Here is a 17,378-nt window from a genome sequence, read left to right on the forward strand (position 1 = left end):
TGAAGCTTGCAAATCGTAGAGCCGAAGAAGCTATCCTGACAGCAGCTAGGGAGAGGAGGTTCTTTATGTATGGAGGAAGGACCATAAGAGTAACATCAGACCTATCCACAGAAACCTGGAAAGCCAGAAAAGGCTGGCAAGATGTATTCAGGGTACTAAATGAAAAGAACATGCAGCCAAGAATACTTTATCCGGCAAGGCTGTCACTCAGAACGGGTGGAGAGATAACGAACTTCCAGGACAGGCAGAAACTGAAAGAATATGTGATGACCAAGTCATCCCTGCAAGAAATATTAAGGGGGATTCTATAAAGCGAAGAGAGATGCCAAGCGTAATATAGATCAGAAAGTGACAGAGACAACCTACAGAAACAGGGACTTTACAGGCAATACAATGGCACTCAATACATATCTTTCAATAGTTACTCTGAATGGAAATGGGCTGAATGCTCCAATCAAAAGACAAAGGGTATCAGATTGGATAAAAAAGCAGAACCCATCCATATGGTGTCTATAAGAGACTCATGTTGAACCTAAACACACCTCCAGATTGAAAGGGAGGGGATAGAGAACCATTTACCATGCTAATGGACCTCAAAAGAAAGCTGGGGTAGCAATCCTCATAACAGACAAATTCGATTTTAAACCAAAGACCATAGTAAGAGATGCAGAGGAACATTTTATCACACTTACAGGGTCTATCCAACAAGAAGATCTAACAATCATAAATATCTATGCTCCAAACACGGGAGAAGCCAATAACATATACCAATAAACAAGCAAAATAAAGAAAAATATTTATAATAATACATTAATAGTAGGACACTTCAATACCCCACTCACAGCAATGAGCAGAACATCTAAGCAGATCAACAAAGAAACAAGAGCTTTGAAAGGCAAATTAGACTAAACTTTGTAGATATATACAGAACATTCCATCCTAGAACAACAGAATACTCATTCTTCTCTAGTGCAAATAAAACCTTCTCCAGAATAGATCACACACTGGGTCACTAATCAGGTCTCACCCGATACCAAAAGACTAAGATTATTCCCTGCATATTTTTAGACCACAGTACATTGAAACTTGAACTCAACCACAAGATGAAATTTGGAAGGAACTCAAACACTAGGAGGTTAAAAAGCATCCTGCTAAAGAATGAATGGGTCAAATGCTTTTTTTCTGCATCTATTGAGAGAATCATATGATTTTTGGCTTTTTTCTTCTGGATAAAATCTATGACACGGATCGATTTGCGAATGTTGAACCACCCTTGCATTCCAGAGATGAATCCCACTTGGTCATGATGGATAATCCTTTTAATGTACTGTTGGATTCTATTAGCCAGGATCTTGTTGAGAATTTTGGCATCCATATTCATTAGGGAAATCAGTCTGTAATTCTCCTTTTCGATGGGGACTTTGCCTGGTTTGGGGATCAAGGTAATATTGGCCTCATAGAATGAGTTTGGTAGCTTTCCATCTGTTTCTATTTTTTGAAATAGCTTTAGGAGAATAAGTATTATTTCTTTTTTGAATGTTTGGTAGAATTCCCCAGGAAAACCATCCAGTCCTGGTGTTTTGTTTTTTGGAAGGTTTTTTATCACTGTTTCAATCTCTTAATTAATTGGCCTATTTAAAAAATAAATTTCTTCCTGTTTCAGTCTTGGTAGTTTATAGGTTTCTAGGAAGGCCTCCATCTCTTCCAGATTGCTTAATTTATTGGCATAAAGCTGTTGATAAAAGTTTCTAATAATCCTTCCAATTTCATTGGTGTTGGTTGTGACCTCTCCCTTTTCGTTCATAATTTTATTAATTTCGGTCCTTTCTCTATTCTTTTGGATAAGTCTTGCCAGTGGTTTGTCAACTTTATTTACTCTTTCAAAGAACCAGCTTCTAGTTCTGTTGACAAACTGTCTCTCTTCGCAGATGACATGATACTCTATATGGAAAACCCAAAAGACTCCACCCCCAAACTATTAGAAGTTATAGAGCAGTTCAGTAATGTGGCGGGATACAAAATCAATGCTCAGAAATCAGTTGCATTTCTATACACGAACAATGAGACTGAGGAAAGAAAAAATAGGGAATCCATTCCATTTGCAATAGCACCAAAAATTATACGTTATCTCGGAATTAACTTGAGATGTAAAGGATCTATATTCTAGAGACTACAAATCACTCTTGAAAGACATTGAAGAAGACAAAAAAAGATGGAAAAATATTCCATGCTCATGGATCGGAAGAATTAACATAGTTAAAATGTCTATGCTACCCAGAGCAATCTACACTTTCAATGCTATCCCAATCAAAATACCAAGGACATTTTTCAAGGAACTGGAATAAATAGCCCTTAAATTCGTGTTGAACCAGAAAGGGCCCAAATTGCCAAGGAATTGTTGAAAAGGAAAAACAAAGCTGGGGACATCATATTGCCGGATTTCAAGCTGTACTACAAAGCTGTGATCACAAAGACAGCATGGTACTGGCACAAAAACAGACATATAGACCAGTGGAACAGAATAGAGAACCCAGAAATGGATTCTCAACTCTATGGTCAACTAATCTTAGACAAAGCAGGAAAAAACATCCAGTGGAAAAAAGACAGTCTCTTCAATAAATGGTGCCGGGAAAATTGGACAGCTACATGCAAAAGAATGAAACTTGACCACTCTCTCACACCATACACAAAGATAAACTCCAAAGGGATGAAAGACCTCGATGTGAGACAGGAATCCATGAAAATCCTAGAGAACATAGGCTGCAACCTGTTTTACATCGGCCACAGCAACTGTCTTCATGACACATCTCCAAAGGCAAGAGAAGTGAAAGAAAAAATGAACTTGTGGGACTTCATCAAGATAAAAAGCTTCTGCCCAGCCAAGGAAACAGTCAAAAAAACTAAGAGGCAGCCCACGGAATGGAAGAAGATATTTGCAAATGACACTACAGATAAAAGCCTAGTATCCAAGATCTACAAAGAACTTCTCAAACTGAATACATGAGAAACAAATAATCAAATGAAAAAATGGGCAGAAGATACGAACAGACACTTTTCCAATGAAGACATACAAATGGCTAACAGACACATGAAAAAATGTTCAAAACCATTAGCCATCAGAGAAATTCAAATCAAAACCACATTGAGATACCACCTTATGCCAGTTAGAACAGCAAAAATTGACAAGGCAGGAAACAACAAATGTTGGAGAGGATGTGGAGAAAGGGGATCCCTCTTACATTGTTGGTGGGAATGCAAGTTGGTACAGCCACTCTGGAAAACAGTGTGGAGGTCCCTTAAAAGTTAAAAATTGAGCTACCCTATGACCCAGCAATTGCACTACTGGGTATTTACCCCAGAGATACAGACGTAGTGAAGAGAAGAGCCACATGCACCCCAATGTTCATAGCAGCATTGTCCACAATAGCTAAATCGTGGAAGGAGCTGAGATGCCCTTCAAGAGATGACTGGATTAAGAGGTTGTGGTCCATATATACAATGGAATATTATTCAGCTATCAAAAAGAACGATTTCTTAACATTTGCTGCAACATGGATGGGTCTGAAGGAGATTATGCTGAGTGAAATAAGTCACACAGAGAAAGACAATTATCATATGGTTTCACTCATTTATGGAACATAAGAAATAGCAGGAAGATCGGTAGAAGGAAGGGAAGAATGAAGGGGGGGGTGAATAGAAGGGGGAATGAACCATAAGAGACTATGGACTCTGCAAAACAAACTGAGGGCTTCAGAGGGGAGGGGGGGTGACTGGGATAGGCCAATGATAGGTATTAAGGAGGGCACACTTTGCATGGTGCACTGGGTGTCATACATAAATAATGAATCATGGAACATTACATCAAAAACTAAGGATATACTGTATGGTTACTAAAATAACATAATAAAAAATTATTATAAAAAGTAATAATTAAAAAAAATAAAAATAAAACACCACTTAAATCAATGGACAGATCATCTGAACAGAAAATTGACAAGAAAACAATGGGTTTGAATGACACACTGGACCAGATGTATCTAACAGGAATATTCAGAACAATCCATCCTAAAACAGAATACACATTCTTTTCAAGTGCACATGGAATATTCTACCTAGTAGATCATATTAGGCCACAAAACAAATCTCAACAAATTGAAAAGAGGAAGGCATATCACGCATCTTTTCTAACCACAACACTATGAAACTAGAAATCAACCAGAAGAAAAATTATGGAAAGAACACAAATACATGGAGGTTAAATTACATGCTATTAAATAATGAATTGGTCAATCAAGAAATCACAAAAAACCAAATAGGAAATCAAAAAACATGGAGACAAATGAAAACAAAAACATAGTCGTCAAAAATCCTTGAGATGTAATAAGTTATAGTAATACAGGCTTGCCTTGAGAAGAAAAATCTCAAATAAACAACCAAATTTTATACCTAAAAGAGCTTAAAAAAAAGAGAGAGAACAAAACCCCAAACCAGTAGAAGGAAGGAAATAATAAAGATTAGAACAGAAATAAATGAAACAGAAACTAAAAAAAAAATCATAGAACAGATCAATGAAACAAGGAGCTAGTTTTTTGGGGAATAAAAAAATACAACAACAAAACTGATAAACCTCTACCCAGACTCATCAAAACAAAAATAGAGGACTCCAACAAAATCAGGAATGAAAGAGAGAAATAACAAACAGCACAGTAATACAAATAACTATAAGAGCATATTATGAAAAATTACATACCAACAAATTGGACAGTATGGAAGAAATGGATAAATTACTGAAAACACATAACCTTTCAAAACTGAATTAGGAAGAAATAGAAAATTTGAACAGACTGACTACCAGCAATGAAAATGAATCATTAATTTAAAAAAAAAAACAAACAAAAACCCATCAGACAAAAGTCTAGGACCAGATGGCTTCACAGGTGAATCCTACCAAACATTTAAAGAGATAATACCTATTCTTTACAAAGTATTTAAAACAACAGATGAGTAAGAAAAGTTTCCAGTTTCATTGTATGAGGCCAGCATTATCCTGATACCAAAACCAGATGAAGACACTAAAGAGAGAGAGAGAGAGAGAGAGAGAGAGAGAAAGAATGACAGGCCAATATCTCTGGTGAACACACATCAAATACGCTCAACAAATATGAACGAACCAAATCCAACAATACATTTAAAAAAATCATTAATCATGATCAAGTGGGATTTACTCCTGGGATGCAAGGGTAGTTCAACATTCACAAATCAATCAACGTGATACCCCAGATCAACAAGAAAAAGGGTAAAAATCGTATGACCATTTCAACAGATGCAGAAAAAGCATTTGACAAAGTATGACATCCACTTATGATAAAAATTCTCAACACAGCAGGTTTACAGGGAATTTTACCTCAATATAATAAAGGCCATGTATGAAAAACCCACAGCTAACATCATACTCGATGGTGAAAAGCTGAAACCTTTCCCCCTAAGATCAGGAACAAGACAGGATGTCCACTCTCACCACTTTTATTCAACATAGTCCTGAAATCTTAGTCACAGCGATTAGACAAGAAAAAGAAAAGGCATCCAGATTGGTAAGAAAAAAGGAAAATATTCACTACTTGCAGATGACATGATACTATATATAGAAAACCCTAAAGACTCTACAAAAAAACTACTAGAAAGGATAAATGAATTTAAGGTTGAAGGATACAAAATCAATACACAGAAATCCACTGCATTTCTATTCACTAATAACAAAGTAGCATAAAGAGAAATTTAGAAAATTTACAATTTACATTTACACCATATTTTACATTTGCATTTGCAATTTACAATTTACATTTGCGTTTACAATTGCATTTACAATTGCACATAAACGGCGAAATATCTAGGAATAAACTGAACCAAGGCAGTCAAAGAACTGTACTCTGAAAACTATGAAACATTGATGGAAGAAATTGAAGATGACACAGACAAATGGAAAAACATCCCATGCTAATGAATTGGGAGAAGAAATATTGTTAAAATGGCCATACAACCAAAGCAATCTAAAGATTTAATGCAATCCCTATCAAAATATCAAAATTTTTCACAGAACTAGAATGAATAATTCTAAAATGTGTATGGAACCACGGAAGACTCCCAATAGCCAAAGCAATCTTGAAAAAGAACAAAACTGGAGGTATCACAATCCCAGATTTCAAGATAAACTACCAAATTGTAGAAATTAAAAGTGTATGGTATGGCACAAAAATAGACACTATAGATCAATGGAACAGAATAGAGAGCCCAGAAATAAAACCACAACTATATGGTCAATGGTTTTTCTACAAAAGAGGCAAGAACATGCAATGGGAAAAAAAAGAGTCTCTTCAATAAAGGGTGGTGGGAAAACTGGACAGCTACATGCCAAAGAGTGAAACTGGACCACTTACTTCCACTTAAGCAAAAATAAACTCAAAATGAATTGAAGACCTAAATGTAATACCTGAAACCATAAAAATCCTAGAAGAGAGCACAGGCAGCAATTTCTTTGACATAGGCTATAGCAACATCTTTCTAGATATGTCTCCTGAGGCAAGGGAACAAAAGCAAAAATAAAGTACTGGGACTTCATCAAAATAAAAAGCTTCTGCTCAGCAAGTGAAACAATCAACAAAATTAAAGGCAACCTACAGAATGGGAGAAGATATCTGCAAATAACATACCCAATAAAGGGTTAGTATCCAAAATATATAAAGCACTTACACAACTAAATACCCCCAAAAACAGATTATCTAATTTAAAAATAGGCAGAAAACATGAACAGATCTTTCTCCAAAGAAGACATACAGATGGCTACAGACACATGAAAAGATGCTAAACATTACTAATTAGCAGGGAAATGCAAATTAAAACCACAGTGAGATACCACCTTCCACCTATCAGAATAGCTAAAATAAAAAACACATGAAACAACAAATGTTGGAGAAGATGTGGAGAAAAAGGAACTTTTGTGCACTGCTGGCGGGAATGCAAACTGGCGCAGCTACTGTGGAAAACAGTATGGAGGTTCTTCAAAAAATTAAAAATAGAATTACCTTTGATTCAGTAATTCCACTACTACTTTACCCAAAGAATACAAAAATACTAATTGGAAAAGATAAATACACCCCTATGTTTATTGCAGCATTATTTACAAATACCCAAATTATGGAAGTACCCAAATGTCCATCAGTAGTTGAACTGATATAGAAGATGTGGTGTGTGTGTGTATATATATATATAATGGAATATTAACCATGTGAAAGAATGAAATCTTGCATTTCAAACAACACGGCTGGATCTAGAGGGTGTAATGCTAAGTAAAATAAGTCAGTCAGATAAAGAAAAATATAATATGATGTCATTCATATGTGGAATTTAAGAACCAACAAAAAAGGAACAAAGGAATAAAGAGACAAAGAAAAAAACCAGACTCTCTATAAATATAGAGAACTGGTGGTTACCAGAGGGGATGGGGGTGGGACGATGGCTGAAATAGAAGGCATTAAAGGTACGCTTATCATGATGAGCACTGAGTAATGTACAGACTCCTGAATCAGTATATTGTACACCTGAAACTAATGTAACACTGTATATTAACTATATTGGAATTAAAATTTTTAAATAAGAAAAGAAGAAATGAAAAAAGTTCAAAAATTTAACAAAATTTAAAAAAAAGAAAAAAGAACAAGCCTTAGAAAACCAAAATGACTAGAAAGACATATACATAAGGATTAGTATTAACCATTACAAACTTAAAGAGCTAAGACTAAGCTGGTAGTTAAAAGCTAAAGAAAATAGTATATAATGGCTGTGCCTCAGATTTTTCTTAGTATTACTATAAAAGAAAAAGAAAGAATGGGAAAACTTATGTTCTCAGTAATTACACTGGCAGTGGGAGTAGTGGTAATGTTGTTCTAAGACTGCCATGTATGTAATGTGGGATAAAGTAAAGGAGATTATGGATATCATAATTTTATCATTCCCTGCTTTTGATTTCCTGAATGTTTTGTATGGAAGAAAAGAGATATAGATACAATCCATAGAAGGTTAAATAAAACACCCTTCATCTTAAATTTCAATTTTAAGAATTCATGAATCCGTTATCTTTAAGTAAAAAATAAATGTCTATGTACACACACAGATGTATATATGAGTGTGAATACATATACAATTCATATATATATCACATATATTTTACTTATTTCCTAATTCTGTTCACAATGATCAACCCAGTAGCAATAAGCATCCCTAATAATGCTCTTGGAATACCATTTCTAAATAAAAGTAACAAGGGCTTCCTAGTGAAATAACTGATCATAAGACTAAATATCTTGCCATACCAAGTAGAAGGATAAGTATCAAATTCGACTAGGCTCATGTCAAAAGAATTTAAGTGCAAACTTTTTAAGAGGCTCTCACTGACCAAAATATGGCATAATCTGAGCTTCAAAAAAGAGAATTTTAAATGACTGAAACCCCTCAAAAGTGTTTAAATCCATGAGTTTATAATAATACCTATATTTAAAAAAAACTAGTTGGAACCTTTGCAGAATATTAGGGAACAAATTCATTACTTTGAAAACAGGCAAACAAAAATTTACCCTGCCACTGAGTAACCAAATAGATGAGGGAAAGCATCTCTTTATAAATATATATCAATTAATAAATGAAAATAAAATGTTAAATTGGAATATACCTATTAATTAATGGACCTAGGTATCCATTAATCAAGAGCTAATACATTAATATGAGAAAAAGAAAGAAAATCAGACATTATGTTCATGCTGGTGAAAGAACTCAATACCAATTATAGATTTCCCAATTATAGAACTCAATACTAATTATGGGTTTGGGTTGAACCTTACTCTGATCAAGCCTCTAGATTCACCTGCCCATGGGTAAGTAATAGAAAAGCCAGAGAAACCTTGCACTGAAGCACATTGTACAGTAATAGAGCCTTAGAAGTCACATTTTTCCTTGGCTAGGAACTGAATTTCCTAGTCCTCTAAGTCCCTCTTATATAGAGGTAGCCATGTGATTGAGTTCTGATCAACAGAATATGAACGTATGCTCAGTGTTTGAAGACCCATTCATTTCTTCCTCTTCAGCAAACTAGAACACAAAAGAGCCTCTAACACAGCTCTGAGCCTGAAGGGAAGGGCATATACTGTAGGATGATAGAGAAAGAAGAAGATAGGTCCCTGAAAAATCAAATGGCATTTGATTCCACTCATAAAGTGGAATCTAAGAAAACAAATACTAAACAAACAAAAAGTAGAGTCAGACCTATAAATACAAACCGATAGTTGCCAGAGGGGAGAGGGGCAGGGGGCTAGGCAAAATGGATGAAGAGGAGTGGCAGATACAGCCTTCCAGTTATGAAACAAGGGAATAAAAAGCACAGCAAATGTAATTCAGTAGATGGTATTATATTACCCATGTAACAGGACAGAGAGTAGTTACACTTGTGGTGAACACAGTATAGTGTACAAACTTATCAAATCACTAAGTTGTACATCTGAAACTAATGTAACATAGTGTGTTAACTATACTCAAAAAGAAAAGAAAAAGAGAGATGGAAGGAGGAAGGACGGATGGACCGACCACATGGAATAAATCTACCCTGACAACTTATACTGCTAACCTCAGGGCTGTACTGTAAGAAATTAACTTCTGTGTTCTTAAAATCTTTTATTTTTGTTTCTTCTATAACAACAGATTAGTTTTTTTTTCCTTAATGCAATTACATAAAAAATTTATATGTATAGCTATATATATCTTTGTATACTTATATGTGTATGCATAAAATGACTATAAGACAAGGCAAAATACTAAAATTTTCAAAGATGAATGTGATAGATTTTTAATTTTCTCTTTTATAATAAGTATGTATAATTAACAGAAAGAAAATATTTTTAAAAATAGCTATCATGAAGTAATATCTGGAATTGACTTCAAAATAGTATTTGGGAGGGACTCACCATGAATTTATCATTGCTATGGCTTATTATTCTTCTACTATTATGTTTTAATAATAATAACTAGTCATAATAACTAGTTAAGAGTCACCTTGTAAGGAAAAGTAATTTGTACACATGAATCTTAAAACTCTGGCTTGCCAAAAGAAGTAAATGAAATAATAATATTCATATCTCTCAAGCATCTAAAAGCTGAACCTAAAATGTAATTAACATATTTGTGACTATTCAAGTACTAAAGTGCATACTGCAAGTTTCAAATCTATTATAAGGATGGGAGACAATGTTCTGCAAAAAAGCAGAAATAATAAGAAAGTAATTCACTGAAAGAAGTAGTTATATATTTTTATTGATTCAATATGGGACAGGGCAAAAGTTAACTAGCAATTACAAAATGATGAATAACCTGAGACTCCTAAGAAACAGTGCTGACCAAAAAGAGCCAGGCTCTGCTTATTGAGTCAGAGATGAAGATTCTAAAGCTCTTCACCTAATTCCATAGCCCAATCTGTTGTGATAGGAAGTACACTAGCAGGATCCACCTAATAGTTGGTATCTTCTGAAATTAATCTTGCTGCACAAGGTCCAGCATCCAGTATATCTGAGCAATCCTTGAGCACCTGTGTAGACAGGCAGGCAGCACTTCTTCTCACTCTATCCTCACCAGTAATCTGTTCTATAAAATCTGGCTCCTTTTTTTCCCTCTCCCTACTCATTGTTCTAGATTCCTGCTATGATTTGTGTGCTGCCATGAACCCTAGAACCTAATCTTTGGGCTCTAATCCTTGATGACATTCTTTCTTAAAAGGAACAGCTGAGATCAGAAAAACAGAGTAATCTCATTTCCTTTTATTTGAAATGTTACATGTTTCAAGTTATCTACAGCCCTGGCCATTTACAGATGGAGCTCTTCAGATATTGGTATCTCTGTCTCCATTCTATATAAACAGCCTTGTCTACTTAATATTTAATAAAATGCTCCATTAAAAAATAATAAAGATACCTTAAATTAAAACTTTACTTTTTCAAAACTGCCAAAAGGAAACAGAGAGGTACAAAAATATTTTTCTACAAATATATTCACTGCAGTAAGATTTACAACAAAATAGTAGGGAATTGATTACATAAATTGTGGCACATACATTAAGATGATATTACACAGATTTGATTAATTTTAAACAACAGTAATGATATTAAAAACATACACTGTATAATGTTAAAAAATCAGGATTCAAATCTATGCAATGTAGTTTATATATAAATAAGCATGTAAGATTTATATATTAATATATAAAGAGCAGAAAATAGGTCAAAATGTTAACAGTAGGCATTTTTTATCCAATTTTCAACAATTAATATTTTAATTATTACAAAATTAATGCTAATATGGAAATGCAGAGAAAAGTAAGCTTTCTAAAGAAAACAGTGTTGATTTGTACAAGGTTACAGTTGCTGTAAGCTTATTAGTGCTGCAGAAGAATGAATATAAATTGTGCAAAAATACACTCATCTTCCATATCTACTCACAGTTCTATTATGCCACAGGCACAAGGAAAAGTAAAATGTACTCCTTAAGACACAGTATCTATGATTTACTTAGACATATTCAAAATACGAAGCACTCAAGTGGACCAAAAAATCACACCAAAAGCTACTGGATCTCCTTCCTTCATAACTAAAAAAGTACACCTCCTAGCCTCATGGAATACCGTTGATGGCAACTCCTACTCTCTTACTAACAAGGCAGGAAGTTGGCCATTTTGACTATTAATCCTAAACAAGCATTCATAGGAAACACTGTTTTTCCTTTAGGCATAGAAAATCAGGTTGATGCAGTAGAAACAGCACTGAACTACAAGTCAAAATATCTACACCAAGATAAATTCTGTGACTCATGACTGAGTGACTTATCTGGGCCTCAGTTTCCTCCCTAGTAAAATAAAGGGATTAGACAAGAAATCCTAAAGTCCTCCCTTTTCTAACATTCTAAAAATCAATGTAACAAGCCCAAAAGCTAATCAGAGATGGCTAAACACACACACACACACACACACACACACACACAAAGACACACACAAATTATTAAGTCTAGCTTTTAAGTTCACAATTGTGGCTTCTTATTTAAAAAACATTACTACAATATGAAATAGAAATAACGTATATAAGAAACTAATACCTATACAGACATGATCTCATCAAAGTTTATACCCTTCTTATTCTTTTAATTACCTTTTATGGGGTTTTTTTCCTACCACAATTTACTTTATTTAATGAAATAATTCATACTGAAGTTTATGGCCTTGATATGTTTTCAGACTCCTCCTAAACAGTCTCATAGTTCCTTACTTTTTAAAAGAGACATGAAAAGAATTAAGCTACAGATAGATTCATGATCTTTGGGAAAGAATATAAAAAGCTCTAAAAAGAGAATACCCAAGAAAATATAGCTGACACAATATAGAATTTGATGAAATTGCCATTTTTAGAACTCAAGTTATACCTCAGAATAAACACATTTCATAAACTGTAGTACATCAAAAGAAATAACCTGCTCCCCGTTACTTAAAAATATTATAACACAGACATGAGAATTTTTAAGGATATTCTTCCTAGATCAAAAGGATTTAAATATGTCTCCTTTGAAAATAAAGGACTAAAGCTTCATTACAATACAAATGCATTTTTATATGAAAATAAAGTTCCCCTTATAGAAATCCAATGTCATGCTCAAGAGGCTTACTTATTTCTCTGCAACTCAAAGTTTGCTTTCAAGAGCTGGGTGGATGCCAAGTTACTAACCTAAATAGATGAGAAATTAATGTAAGGGTTTCACATATTGCTTGGAAAAAACAGCATTTTTCTCTAAACCTCTTCCAGTACTTCAACTTTGAATCTAAAATCCAATGATATCAGTCTATTCCAGAATCAAAGAGTTTTTCCTTAAGTTCTTAAAAATATTATGAGGCATTCCACTCTTTTAAGCCTGCCTTGCAGAACAACAAGTAAGATCAACAGGAGGCATTTTACAGCTTTCCTATTGTCTTCTACAAAAACTGGGGAAGGGTGGAGGCTGGAGGGCTTGAACATGATTTGTTTCTCCGGATGATGAGGAGGGTAAGAAAAGTGAGGGATGAGGAAGAAGTGAAGGAATGGAGAGATGAAGGTATTTGGGAAGAAAAGAAGAAAAATTGGGAGAAAAAGAGAAGCAGATGAAAAAAGGGAAGAAATAAAAGAATACTCAACTAACAACAGCACGATATTTTTAGATAGCACTCTTCGTGTATTTTGAATATCACTCTCCACAGATATGGTATACTGAAAACAATAAACTGTAGTGTAGCTCATAACATTTAGTTTACTAACATTTAATTCAATACTTTACTATATGCCAAAGGCTTATGCTAACTGCTTAAGTTAAAGGGTACAAATCTCTGGGTGTCATAGTTTCACCCAGGATAACACTGAAACAATCTGTAGTAAACTATTTTTGACTGACATCACTCCTCCATAAAACTATTTCAGCAGATTATCCTCCAGAATGACTTCAGAGGAAAGCTGATTTGTAATTACTGATTTGTAGCATGGAATTAATCGCATCAAATAAAGTATGTACAAGCTGTCCCTGAATTTACAGCTGAGAGAACATAGCAGCCCAGAAAGCCAGGGCCTAAAGAGATTCCTGCCTAAAAAATTACCAAGTTTTGAAGGGCTCCATGCTATTGTTGTGACAGGTAGAGACAGGGTTCCTGTTATTAAAGTGGCCAAAGATAATGCTCTAGAGTATGCTTTGAGACCTGTTTTCTTATCTACTTTTGCCCTTGCAACAGACCAAGGGAGCAAACTTGGACTTCCAAAAAATAAGAGTATCATCTGTTACCGTAACACCTACCAGGTGGTACAATTCAATCATTTACCTTTGGTGGTGAGTTTCATAGCCAGCAACAATGCCAATACAGGACTCATTGTTAGCCTAGAAAGGGAACTTGCTCTGTTATTTGAAGAACTGAGACAAACTGTGGGAGTTTCTTAATCTGGCAGTGATTTTGAAGTACACCGTTTTTCATTACAACGGACACAATATCAATCCGGCAATCTTTAGACCACAAGAATACTTGTAACCATGTACTCAAGAAAGGGTCCCTTTTCCCAACTGACACAAAAGAGTCTGTAGATATAATTTATGGACAGACTGTTATATTTTCTTGTGTAGGGTCTTTTCTTTTCTTTCTTTTTAAGTCTTTATTCAAATTCCAGTTAGTTAACATACAGTGTGGTATTAGTTTCAGATGTACAATATAGTGATTCAACTTCCCTATACCTTTTTTTAAATAATTTTTTTTATTATATTATGTTAGTCACCATTCAGTACATTATATCCCTGGTTTTTGATGTAAAGTTCCATGATTCATTAGTTGCGTATAACACCCAGTGCATTTAGTGAGATCTAGGGATACCAAAGAAATGGTTCAGAATATCACAGCTCCCATGGGAATTAGTCCAGTCACAAATATACGTGAGATTCTGTTCAGTGGGTCAGAATCAAAATGGTACTTTGATCCACCTGAGCCATTAAGTACACCCTATTATGTGATATGCCCAGGACTGCAAAATGAAGAAGACCGTTTTTATTGTGAATAACAATAAGGACTTTATTTCTTTGCATTGAGTGTGAGGAAGATAAAATGGCTTAGTGAAAGTAACAAAATCAGTACAATCACTGACTTTTCTATGTATATATTATTTCGCAATATAAATGAATATTACTAATTGAATTGATTCTTCTCAGAGGGTGCTGCTCTTTAATGAAAATGAAAATGATAGCTAATGTCTTTTTTCACTGCTCTGCCTTCTATAACCAATCAGTATTTTAATGTTTCTGTGTTTTGTTTTTTTTTTATGTTAGTCACCATAGAGTACATCATTAGCCTTTGATGTAGTGTGCCATGATTCACTGTTTGGGTATAACATCAAGTGCTCCATGCAATACATGCCCTCCTTAATACCCTTCACTGGGCTAGCCCATTTCCCCACTCCCCTCCCCTCTAAAACCCTCAGTTTGTTTCCCGGAGTCCATAGTCTCTCATGGTTCGTCCCCCGCTCTGTTATCCCCCCCTTCATTTTTCCCTTCCTTCTCCTAATGATCTCCCTGCTATTCCTTATGTTCCACAAATAAGTGAAACCATATGATAATTTCTTTCTCTGCTTGACTTATTTCACTTAGAATAATCTCCTCCAGTTCCATCCATGTGGATGCAAATGTTGTGTAATCATCCTTTCTGATGGCTGAGTAATATTCCATTGTATATATGGACCACATCTTTATCCATTCATCTGTTGAAGGGCATCTCAGCTCCTTCCACAGTTTGGCTATTGTGGACATTGCTGCTATGAACACTAGGGTGCATATGGCCCTTCTTTTTACTACACCTATATCTTTGGGGTAAATACCTAGTAGTGCAATTGCTGGGTCATAGGGTAGCTCTATTTTTAACTTTTTGAGGAACCTCCACACTGTTTTCCAAAGTGGCTGTACCAACTTGCATTTTCACCAATGTTTGTGTGTTCTTTTTAAAATTTAGAAGTGATTCATTATTGAATTCTGTTTCCAATATTGGTATGTCTGTAAACACAGTAGTACAGTCATTTTTTCCCATACATGAATATAAATAAATTGTATTTTTTAAACTATAGTTTGAGCAGTAAAAATAAGTAAATTAACTAAAATAATGTACAGATATTACTGAAACACTATTCAAAAACGAAAGCACCATATAAGAACTAGTTCACTTTTTAAAATGAGTGTGTTTAGTAGAGATTCATGAAACTCAGAGAGATAGAATACAATGAAGAGTTGGGCTCCCTTGACGTTATTTATCTGTGCTTCCCTGGTGCCTGAACTAATGCAGAGTGCACAAGTAGGTGCTGAAAAAGTGCTTAAAAAAGATAAATTTCACGACACATCTCCAAAGACGAGAGAAACAAAAGATAAAATGAACTTGTGGGACTTCATCAAGATAAGAAGCTTCTGCACGGCCAAGTTAACAGTCAAAAAAACTAAGAGGCAGCCCATGGAATGGGAGAAGATATTTGCGAATGATGCTATAGATAAAGGACTGGTATCCAAGATCTACAACTACTTCTCAAACTCAATACACAAGAAACAAATAAACAAATCTTAAAATGGGCAGAAGATATGAACAGACACGTTTCTTTTTTTTTTTTTTAAAGATTTTATTTATTTATTTGACAGAGATAGAGACAGCCAGCGAGAGAGGGAACACAAGCGGGGGGAGTGGGAGAGGAAGAAGCAGACTCCTAGCGGAGGAGCCTGATGTGGGGCTCGATCCCACAACGCCAGGATCACGCCCTGAGCTGAAGGCAGACGCTTAACCGCTGTGCCACCCAGGCGCCCCGAATAGACACTTTTCTAATGAAGACGTACAAATGGCTAACAGACACATGAAAAAATGTTCAACATCATTAGCCATCAGGGAAATTCAAATCAAAACCACACTAAGATACCACCTTACGCCAGTTAGAACAGCAAAAATTGACAAGGCAAGAAACAACAATTGTTGGAGAGGATGTGGAGAAAGGGGATCCCTCTTACATTGTTGGTGGGAATGCAAATTGGTACAGCCACTCTGGAAAACAGTGTGGAGGTCCCTTAAAAAGTTAAAAATTGAGCTACCCTATGACCCAGCAATTGCACTACTGGGCATCTACCCCAAAGATACAGACGTAGTGAAGAGAAGGGCCTTATGCACCCCAATGTTCATAGCAGCATTGTCCACAATAGCTAAATCATGGAAGGAGCCGAGATGCCCTTCAACAGACGAATGGATTAAGAAGATGTGGTCCATATATACAATGGAATATTACTCAGCCCTCAAAAAGAACGATTTCTCAACATTTGTTGCAACATGGACGGCACTGGAGGCAATAATGCTAAGTGAAATAAGTCAAGAAGAGAAAGACAATTATCATATGGTTTCACTCATTTATGGAACATAAGAAGTAGGAAGATCGGTAGGAAAAGAAAGGGATAAAGAAAGGGGGGTAAGCAGAAGGGGGAATGAACCATGAGAGACTACGGACTCTGGGAAACAAACTGAGGGCTTCAGAGGGGAGGAGGGTGGGTGAATGGGATAGGCTGGTGATGGGTATTAAGGAGCGTACATATTGCATGGTGCACTGGGTGTTATATGCAAGTAATGAATCATGGAACTTTACATCAAAAACTAAGGATGTACTGCATGGTGACCAACATAATAAAAAAAAGATAAAAAGTTTGAGAATTCCATTATATATATATTTTTTAAGATTTCATTTATTTATTTATTTGAAAAAGAGCAACCATCAGCGGGGGGGGGG

The 17,378-nt window shown here is 35.2% G+C and overlaps 2 protein-coding genes across 6 annotated transcripts in view; one reads left to right on the forward strand and one right to left on the reverse strand.

The window, feature by feature from the left end:
- Window positions 1–17,378, reverse strand: part of SCAPER (S-phase cyclin A associated protein in the ER) — a 527,655-nt gene that overhangs the window by 303,163 nt on the left and 207,114 nt on the right. The window lies entirely within an intron of this gene.
- LOC103682474 (ragulator complex protein LAMTOR3-like) lies at window positions 13,612–14,034 on the forward strand. The gene has a single exon (XM_040642608.1). The coding sequence runs from the start codon at window positions 13,612–13,614 to the stop codon at window positions 14,032–14,034; it is 423 nt and encodes a 140-aa protein (XP_040498542.1).

The sequence above is a fragment of the Ursus maritimus genome, unplaced genomic scaffold (assembly GCF_017311325.1).
Source record: "Ursus maritimus isolate PB19 unplaced genomic scaffold, ASM1731132v1 scaffold_27, whole genome shotgun sequence".
Classification (NCBI taxonomy): Eukaryota; Metazoa; Chordata; class Mammalia; order Carnivora; family Ursidae; genus Ursus; species Ursus maritimus.